At 28.7% G+C, this 11147-nt stretch overlaps 1 protein-coding gene across 1 annotated transcript; it reads left to right on the top strand.

Annotated features, from left to right (window-relative positions):
• The first annotated feature begins 611 nt into the window (after positions 1-611).
• On the top strand, positions 612-4986 carry LOC105779653 (putative F-box protein PP2-B2). The gene is made up of 6 exons (XM_012603502.2): positions 612-991; positions 1901-2019; positions 2361-2816; positions 2924-3074; positions 4206-4324; positions 4560-4986. Exons 1-6 carry the CDS (start codon positions 683-685, stop codon positions 4984-4986), a joined length of 1581 nt encoding a protein of 526 aa, XP_012458956.1. The 5' UTR covers positions 612-682.
• The last annotated feature ends 6161 nt before the right edge of the window (positions 4987-11147 follow it).

Genomic DNA, 11147 nt, shown 5'->3' with positions numbered 1-11147 from the left:
TAAAAATAAATTTTAAAAACATAATACATCAAATACATTAAAAGTATTAAAATAAATGTTCTTAACAAATTAAAAATACATTAAAAAAACTTTTTATACTTAAATAACACTAATATAGTTGCAACTTAACAAACAAATACCTCCAAAATAGTAGTAAAATTAATAATAAAACAAAAGTTATACAATATCCAAACAACAATAACAAAATAGGAGCAATATAATAACAAAATAGCAACAAAACAACATCAAAATGCCAACAAACGACAACAAAATAGTAGTAAACAACAATGAAAAAAATTTAGACAAATTCAGGCACCCGAATCTCAAACCAAAAAATTTACTCAAGACTCAGCCAATTTAAAAGACGAATCTTTTTTTTTTAAACCTAATTTTCGTACTTATATTTTTACTTAAATTCTTCGTACTTTTTCAGACCTTAAGACATATATGAATGACCCAACACATAAAGCACCTTTTAGGAATAAGATACAGGTTTCATTGCCGATTGAGACGCATTACCTTCCAATTTTAAATTTATAACCAAAAGTGAATGACTTGACTTTAATTAGAGATTTTTTATTCCTTATTTTTCCATCTATATATATATATCCTTCACATCCCATCGCAATTCTCACGCTTAATCCCAAACGGTTTTTCCTTTTTCTAATTTTGACTGGATCTCATGAAATCTAAAGTTTCTGAAATGGAAGAAGGAGGGAATGGAGAGCTTAGCATCGACACTCTCAACCTTAATGCTCTTCCACAAGATTGTATCGCCACCATCATTTCCTTTACCTCCCCTCGAGATGCCTGTAGATTGTCGATTGTTTCAACTATATTTAAATTGGCTGCTGAATCCGACGCTGTTTGGGAAAGCTTCTTGCCATCTCAATACCAAGCTTTAATTCCCTCGTCTCTCTCTTTCTCTTCCAAGAAAGAGCTTTATCTTAGCCTCTGTGAGAATCCTGTTCTCATTGAAGGTGGACGAAAGGTGATTTCATTCTCTCTCTCTCTCTCTCTCTCCTTTACTTTTTTTTACTTTCTTCAAATTACAATGAAATATTCCATAGAATTATTATGTAATTTAATTTCCATTTAAGACGTATAACTTGATAATTTGAATTTTTTAAGAGTGAAAATTATTTTTAAAAAAATTTTAATTTTAATTTAATCGGGTTAAGTTATTAGAGTTATAAAATTAATTTTAAATTAATATGTTTAATGTTCTTTCTTATCTATATTATTACTTGAATCATTCAATTAAAATATTTTATAAATAAAGATATAAATTTTAAATTTATACATAAATTTTGATTTAATGTGCAACTGTATACATGAATTGTAATTTGGTGCAATTATACACGTGAAACTCTAATTATGTTTCAAATATGTACATGAAACTTTAATTTTGATTGAATCATACACGTTAAAGAAATAAATACATTAATTTATTTTTATATTAAATAAATATAATTATATTATATATGCAATATATAAACATAAAATGATGTAATATCAATAATTATGCTAATAGCCTACGAATTGGATTAAATCAAAATTTCATGTATAAAATTATACAAAATGAAAGTTCATGTATATAATTGCACATTAAATCAACTTTTATTTCACTATGATTTTAATTTATATTGAACCAGTTGGGATTTAGTTTCTTTTGCTAATTATACTATTCTTTTTTTAGTAAGCTTGATAAAATTACATTTTGACATCTCAAAATGATAAAATTGTATTTTTACTATAATAAAATATACAATTGAATTCGCCCCTCCCTCCAAAAAAATTTTCTAATTTGGCCCTTGGTTATTGCTTGAATTTTTTTTTTAGCAATTCCTTTATGTTGTTTATTTTTACTTTTAATCCTTTTGTTCTTTGCATATAACAGAGTTTTTGGTTGGAAAAAGTGAGTGGCAAGAAATGTTACATGCTGTCACCCAAAGACCTCTACATTGAATGGGTTAACACCCCAACTTATTGGAGATGGGTGTCTATACCCGAGGCTAGGTCTATCTCTCCTCCTCGTCGTTGGATTCAGGGATTAAAATGAATAGTGTATATTTTGATATTTGAGAATATCTCATATACATTTTCGAGAATTTGGATATTACAAATTTGAATAATATTTAAATTTATTTATTTTACTCATTATTGGTAGTAGATTCAGAATTGACATAGGTATCCATCATTGAATATCTATTATCTGAATTTACTTTATTTAATATTTAAATATCTAAATTTACTATTCATATCAATAATCCAAAATTCCTCTTTCCCTTCACATTCCTTTATCTAGCAACTCATTTTCTATTGTTGCTATCACTTAAAATATTTTGATATTAAAATAGGTTTGAAGAGGTATCGGAGCTCCTGAGTGTTTGTTGGTTTGAAATCCGTGGAAAGATTAGTATCTCCAGGCTTTCACCCATGACACTCTACAAGGCTTACCTTGTTTTCAAAGTACATGATGTTTATGGGTTTGACTATTATCCTGTGCATCTTAGTGTTGGACTTGTTGGAACTGATGGTAGTATGCGAACTGCGTATTTGGATCCAGAACATGTTCTAACAGAGCAACAATCTACACCAGTTGAAGACGAGATGTTCCCAAAGGCTAGAGTAGACGGGTGGCTAGAGGTTGAGTTGGGTGAGTTCTTCAATGAGGGATGCGCTTGTGATGGGGAATTGGAAATGACTGCTATCGAGATAGATGGCGGTAATTGGAAGGGAGGTCTCATTTTCCAGGGGATTGAGATCAGGGCCGTCACGCCTAATCTATGTGACTCAAACTTGGGCTTGGATTCGTGAGTTTATATATATATATATATATATATATATATATATATATATATGATTAAATTATTATTTGTTAGAATACCAATTGAATTACGGATAATAATAAAATTTACAGATTGTCGGCTGCTGAATCTGATACTGCTTGGGAAAGCTTGTTGCCATGTCAATACCAGGATTTAGTTCCCACATTGGTCTCTTTCTCTTCCAAGAAAGATATTTATCTTAGTCTAGGCGGAAATCCTGTCCTCATTGAAGGTGGACGGAAGGTAATTTCGTCCTTTCTCTGTCTCTCCTTTAGGTTTTTTCTTCTTTAAATTGTATTGAAAAATTCCTTAGCATTTTTATATAATTTAATTTACATTTAGGACAGATAAGTTAATATTTTTAAATTTTTAACCCAAAAATGAAATTTAGATACATGCTTCATATTCTAAAAGCAAAATTATACAGTAAATACAGAGGTGTTCATAGGTTGGGTCTGGCCGGGTTTAGGTCAGGCCTAAGCATGATATTAACATATTTTATATTTGCCCAAGCTCGCCCTGACCCGAAATATGGGTTTAAAATTTTGCCTAAACCCGCTTATAATTGCAAAAGATTAACCCAAGCCTATTTTAAGCCCACTCATATTATTTTTAATTTTTTTTAAATATTTATATTATATTATTTTAATGTTTAATAATTTTATAAAATTTTTATTTATTGAATTTCTTTATATACTCATCTTAACATTATTTTTTTAATATGTTTTAAATTAGATAATATATAAAAATAACATAATATAAAATATTATAAACTTAAAAATAAGTCAGGCTGAGTTGGGCTCAGACCTTGAATGTTCAAGACCGAGCTTGAATTATATTTTAAATGGGCCTAACTTTTTTCTTAAACTCATTTTTCGAGTCTAATATTTTTACCCAAACCCTCCTAAATTTCGAGTAGGCCTTCAAACCTGAGCAAGTAGCCCGCCCTATGAAAAATCACATATTGCCTTTGTCCAACATTATTACTATTTTGAACTTTGAACTTTTTTTTTTGAAATATATTATTTGCCTTTCATGATAATATGGTTTGTTTCCTTTATATGTGGAAAAATAGCAACTATTTTATTCTTGTGGTTCTTTTTTCTTTTAATTTTTGAAGGCAAAAAGTGAATTTGGATAAAACAAAGAGCAAATTTAAATAATTAAATTAACAAGATATGTGATTTTTATTTATATGAAAATTATGTTTAATGTTTCCAATTTATATTGAAAATCTTTTTGGAAAAGTAAAATAGGCAAGTAACAAAGGTAGGAAGCTCTTAACTTATCATGCAATGTTTTGGTTGTTTATGTTTTCATTTTCCTTTGCATGTAACTTAATTCTAGCAAATATTGTTGGCATTGATGAAACAGAGTTTTTGGTTGGAAAAAGCGAGTGGCAAGAAATGTTACATGCTATCACCCAAGGAACTCTACATTGAATGGGTTAACACTCCAACGTATTGGAGTTGGGTTCGTATACTCGAGGCCAGGTCTCTCTTTCCCCCTTGCCGTTGGATTTAGGAATGGCAATGAATTTACATTTTGCGACTTCGGATATTATTCGGATCCATTTATTTTAATTATTATTTGCAACAGATTCAAAATGGATATTAATATTGATCATTGAATATTTATTATCTAAATTCGCTTTGTTTTTGTCGATAACATATTCAAATATTTGAATCCACTACTCGTAACATGTAAAACATTTTGATGTTAAAATAGGTTTGAAAAGGTACCGAAACTTATTAGTGTTTGTTGGTTTGAAATCTGCGGCAAGATTAGTGTGTGCATGCTTTCACCCAAGACGCACTACAAGGCTTACCTTGTATACAAAGTACGTAATGTTTACGGGTTTGAATTTTATCCAGTGAAACTTAGTGTTGGAGTTGTTGGCACTGAAGGTAGTAAAAGAGCTGCCTATTTGGAACTAGAAAGAGACCGTATTCCAATAGACCTACAACTGACACCTAATGATGTTCAGTTCCCAAAGGCTAGAGTAGATGGGTGGTTAGAGGTTGAGATGGGTGAGTTCTTCAATGAGGGATGCATGAATGCTTGGGAATTGGAAATGAGTGCTTTGGAGATTGAGGGCGGTAACTGGAAAGGTGGTCTCATTTTCCAGGGAATTGAGATCAGGGCCATCGCCTAATTTATGTGCATCGGATTTGAGCTCCGACTCGTGACTCATAAGTTTATTTTTATTTTGTTTTCAAACCTTTTAAGAGTTGGATTTGTGATTAAATAGGTGAGTCTTTCAGTTGATTCAAACCGGTTCATGTAAATAATGAAAAAGTCTTATGAAATAAATATTATTAATTTATATTTATTTTTGTTGATGTTTTATATTGTAACCTTTTATAAATTTTTTATCGAGTTATTTTCAGTTTCATTATAACATTTCAATAAAATGACTTTTGTTGTTGTGTTTGCTATTATCAACCTGCTACCTGGTTATTCGACTGGGACTAACCCATAAGCCTACATAGTTCACACGTGATAAGTTCACATCCTCACATGAACTCGCACGGGTTGGATTCGCACCATCATGCAGGTGAATCCGTACATTGTGAACACGTGTTAATCTTATAATAGGGCATGTGTTGGCATGCATGGGGGCCTACCTAGGATGTCATCCAAGAATAGGGACCGTATAATATAAATAGAGAATTTAAACCCCTTTAAAAGATGGACACAAAAAAATACTCAACAACTTTAATATAGTATAATATATATATATAACTACAAAAGTTATGTTTGATTTCATTTGTGTATTAATCTTATTTGATATTAGTGGCTTGTTAATATTAGATCCATACACCTAATTTGTTAACTTTTATCTCATTGTTCCATTATATATTCGATAATGAAAATGATCATCACTCCTCTAAATAATGACTAAATCATTTTCAAAGATAAATGACCCATGTGCATATTCTATTTTCATAAATCAAATAATATCATTGAGAGGATATTATTAACTTTTATATAAGCTACGATTCCACCATATGTAAGTGAAACTACATCATGTACAAGTTACATACCCAATATACCAATGTTTTTCTTACTTCTTGAGACACATAGGTTTTAGTGTATCAAAGCATTTAAGTCATACATACATAATCCTTCACTTACAAAGGATCAAGGTAAGTACTCAATAAACGTAGTAAATTAATCCATGAACAGTATAAAATTGATTCATATTGAGTTCAATCCAATGTATTATTAATCTAGACTAAATCAAATCTAATATTTTTTATATTTTAAATAGTCAATTCTGGTAGCCATAAAAGTTGTGTGAAGTTTAGTCTTCAAAATTGTACAAACTAAATTAGTTTGTTTCTTTCTTGTTACAACTATTTGAGGTTATATTTTAGCTATTAGACAACAATCATTTTAATTATTACTTAAAATTAATTACTTAACATGAAAAAGGTGGAGTCCAAATTTAATCTACACTCAATTCACATTTCAATCGAATAATAAACAAATGATTAACCCAATCCCGCTCCAAAGAGAGAATTACTTAAATATGTAACACTCCAAAATTTTCGGTATATTTGGTACTAATTCGTGATTGGGATTTGTTAACATTTGAAGAATATGGAATTGAGTCGAATAAAAATAATACTTAAGGAATAAAATTTATATTAGAGATGGAAATTAATGAAAATTTTGTGAAAGTGAAAAAAGGACCAAATTGAAATTTTTGAAAAGGTTGACAAATATACAATTTGAAAAAGAAAGAAAGAGAAAATGTGAGTTATTAACGGTTATTTGACAAGAGAACGACTTGGAAAATGAATATATGCGATGAAAATCATTTTCGGAGTAAATTGGAAAATATTTGAAAGTACGTGGATTAATTTGTGATTTTACCATTTTTAACGTGAAACGTGTATTTTTTACCACCCATGGACTTATATTAGAAATTAAATGTGATTGATGAATTTTGAGTTTGATCGGTACCTATATGATGTGAAGAAAGTCTAATAAGGTAAAAAGGGGTTATTGTTCAATTTTTCTATAAAAAAGCATTTTGGTTATTTCACTTGAATCTTATATTGGAAATATTATTTTGATGAGATATTGTATGTTTTAGATGAATGTGATCCATTGGATGTGATTAATGAAAAAGGGTCAAATATGGAGCATACATTTAATTTTAGTGAACTTTGATTTTTTTTACCACCCATTTTTTTTTTCAAAATGAGACAAAAAAAGGAAAAAGAGAGCATTTTTGCTCAGATTTTCTCGAGCTCAAATCATCATAGGCTCGAATTTGATAACATCATACAATTAACAACTAGAGAAGAAATGAATGCTAGCATTAAGTCATACCCCCAAATGTGATAGAAACCAAAATCATGTAAGTGATCACAAAATAGATTTGTGGGCTTCTATTCTCATATTATTGTGACATCGAGACATCTGATTTTCATCCATTGTTGCATATTGAGTCACATGTACTTCTTCTAATCTTAATAAGGAGACAACTGTTTAAAATTTTAGAATTTGGGTTAGAGATTTATAAGTATGTAGATAATTTATAATATAAATGGTTTTTAGTTTTATATGAGAAATAAACAAGTGAGATAAACTATTTAAATGGATCTCGACACCATGAATTTTTAGTTCTGTTTAATTTTTTAAAATATTTTCTATTAGGATTTTTAAATTAATCTTGACCCTCAAGGGCATCATAGTCCGTTTTAATTTTCCATTTCTCTAATTGTTTTTTTTTTTTAAAAAAAAACTTAACAACTAGGGTTAAGATTTTCCAAAATCTAAATGGACATTGACAACTAAAGGTATTGAAATGCATTTAAATTTTAAGGAAATCATGATTTCGACACCTTGAGATTAGAGAGGGGACTCTAGAAAGAATATGGGCATTAAAAGGTGTCCAGGTTCCTTTTGATGTCTAGATTCCTTCCATAATCTCCTCCTTAATCCCGGAGGGCTCAAGAAACTTGGCCAGTCACAAAAAATAAAGAACCTTAACACTCATAGATGTCAAGTTATCTTTAAAAAACATATACTTTTAGTAGAGCTGAAAAAATAAGCTTGAGCTTGAAAGCCCGCTCGTGCCGGTCTAAGACCGTAACAATCCGTGTTCAAGAAAATCCGGACCTATAATGACCTGAGCTCAAAAAAATCTAAATTCGAGAAAAATCTAAATCCAAGAAAGCTTGAGCTCGAGTTAATTTGAGCCTAAGATCAACTTGGGCTTGAGATCAATCCAAGCTCATGTTTGTGATAGTTTTGATCTAAAACTTGAAAAAGTCCAAATTTATAATGAAACAGACATTAATAATCAATATAATTATATGATAATATTTAAATAAAAATAAAATGTAAATTGTTAAGTATTTAATTTATGTAAATATATTGTAAATAGTATATAATTATATTAAACTTTAAAAGTAACAATAAATCTATAACACCCCTTGTCTGACCCGATCATCGGGTCCGAGCTACAGGATGTCACATTTGTTGCTGAAGCAACTATAAACATTTAACATTCAAATCACAACGCAATACATGCAAACATAAACATTTTAAACCATAGTCATGATACACCACCTTTCTCGAGTCTTATACAAACCTACATATGCTCTAAAGTTGGCCTGAAATGGAACAATGACCAATTTTTAAAAGCCTTAAATCTTTAGGTCGACGTCGTGACGTGAGGGATTTCCTCTTCGCGACGTGACATACTAACTTGGCCTTGTTGTGACAACGGGGTTCCTCATCACGTCGCAGCCTGAAGTCCAGAGCTCGTCGCGACAACCATCGCCCGACATCGCGACGTGGACTCTGTTTTTGGTACATCTTTTACCATTTGGTACTTATTCTATGTCAACCTAACCAATTTCACATTTGGTGCATGTTTGCCAAACTTTTCTCATACAAAATATACCAAAACACATTCCAACATTTCATTTAATCATTATAAATCAACCAATCCAAAGGCATAATTTGGCATCAAAACATATCAGTTAAACTTAATCAACTTTAACTTAATCAACCATTCACCTAGCCATCCAATGCCATCATTTTTACCATATTATTTCATACTTAAACATACCATTTTAATGCCATTCACAAATCCATAACATGTTACCAAACATACATATACATGTTGGCATTAACCTTCCTAAATATCAAACATTAGATAAGATTCGAACTACATTCCAAGCTAACACATATGAACACCTATGTACATGCCACATAACCGAACTTTAAAACGTTTGAAAGACAACCGAATCAAAAATGGAATAGTGTGAGCTTCCACTTTGATCCGACTTAACTTAACTAGTCAAATCAACAAACAAGTCGAATTTGTAAGGACTAATCGATAATTTTATCTTTTCCTCGGTTATTTTTGGTTTGGCTCAATTCTTGATCTAAACAATAATTCAATTCAATTTATCAATTCCCAAAAATTTTATAAAATCCTACCGAATGCATGAATCAATCCAATTTCATTTTTCAAATGTCTCTAAAGTTTTACATTTTATTCAATTTAGCCCCTAAAATTGAAAATGTAATATCTTTCAAATTTGAGCTTCGATTTCGAAACCGATCTCAATTATATCCTTCTATAATCCTATATTATGTATAATTACAAAATTTCACATCAATTTTGAAATCTATACACTTTAGTTCTTATGTTCAATAACTAGCAATTACAATTTACAATCTAATCTTTTCACTTCTAAACTTAAAATCTAACAATTTAATATCAATTGCTTCAAGAATTTATCAATAGAAACTTTTATAAACTTTAACAATTTTACAAATTGGTACATGAACTGCTAAATCAAGTTCCCACTACCTCAAAAATATAAAATTACAAGAAAATGATTAAATTGAACTCACCTATTAATAATCAAAAGTTTGAGCTTACCTAACCCTATTTTTTTTCTCGTTTGCTCAAGAAGAAGAAGAAGAAGAAGAAGAAGATGTTAAACATAATTAACTTTTGTCTTTTATACTTTATTGACCTTTAATTAAACATAATTAACTAATCAAACCTTAATTAAGTTAATGTTAAACATAATTAACAATTTTGGTGGATTCCAATGAATATCCGCCTCGATTGTCACATTAAAAATGGGCTAATTTTTCCTTTGGTCCTTCAGCTATTGAAAAATCTATAGCGATAAACTTTTACAACTTTGACAATTTAGTCTTTGTACCTTAATTAACTATCCATTTGACAAAATTAAGGGACCAAACTTTAATTAACCTTTACATTAACCTTGTAAATATTAAATAATAATATTTAAGGACTCAAACATCGAAAATGGAGTTCCAAAACCACCATTTTCTAACACCACTAAAAATAAACCGTATATTCAATTATAAATTAAACAAATTCTAAAAACATTCACTATTAATATAAATTAATTTTAATGTAAATTTTTTTCAATTGAATGCATTTTTATCGGTTTAATTGATTTTTAATTATTTTACTCAAGACTTTTTATTCTTAAGCATGTAAAAATATTTTTTAATATTTAAAATTTAATAATAAAATAAAATTATTCAAATATAATTTTAGTAATTTAATGAATAATAAAGATTGTTTTTGTCAATTTAAAATTTCTCCGAACTCATGCCTTATATATTCTAGATAATAATTCAAACAAATAAAATTTATATACATATCATATAACCATAAATATTACATACAACTAAACAAAAAAATATTTATATAAATTCATATAAATAACATCATATAATAATATTAATTATATTTATAAAATTCTTATATGTATTATATAATCATAAACATTATATATTTTAATTATGTCATATACAAAATTTCTATTAAAACAAAACATCTATATAAAAATTTTGTTTTATATTATGATTACGTAAATGTAAAATGGATTATTTTGTTCGAAATATAATTTATAAAACATCAAAATTATGTGAATCTGTTTAAATTACTCCGACTTGAACCAATTCGAATTCGAGAAGTTCTCAACCAAAAAAATTTTAAATTCAAAAGAACTGAATCTAAACTAATCCGAACCTAAAAGTAATTTAAACCCGAACCCAAACGTTGGTAATGGGACCATGGTCCATTGTCACGTCTTACCTTTTCATTCTTTTAAAATATAATTACTAAGTCCTTTAGAGTTTTTTATATTAATATTCAAAATTCATGGTATAATTTGGTTCGACTTGATTTTATTTTTGGTTTTCTATATAAATTTTAAATTTATTTTTATAAAATAAATTTTGTTTTATGATTTTTAATATTATTTGATAAAATTTTTAAAAATTATAAATATTTTT

The sequence above is a fragment of the Gossypium raimondii genome, chromosome 4, assembly GCF_025698545.1.
Source record: "Gossypium raimondii isolate GPD5lz chromosome 4, ASM2569854v1, whole genome shotgun sequence".
NCBI classification, from domain to species: Eukaryota; Viridiplantae; Streptophyta; class Magnoliopsida; order Malvales; family Malvaceae; genus Gossypium; species Gossypium raimondii.
This window is presented reverse-complemented; position numbering and strand designations above follow the sequence as displayed.

Bases quoted from the DNA above. Each gene is read 5' to 3' on its own strand.
- LOC105779653 (XM_012603502.2), top strand. From the start codon at position 683: ATGAAATCTAAAGTTTCTGAAATGGAAGAAGGAGGGAATGGAGAGCTT. The intron at 2,817-2,923 runs GTGAGTTTATAT...TAAAATTTACAG, and splicing joins TCAAACTTGGGCTTGGATTC to ATTGTCGGCTGCTGAATCTG. The intron at 3,075-4,205 runs GTAATTTCGTCC...TTGATGAAACAG, and splicing joins TCATTGAAGGTGGACGGAAG to AGTTTTTGGTTGGAAAAAGC.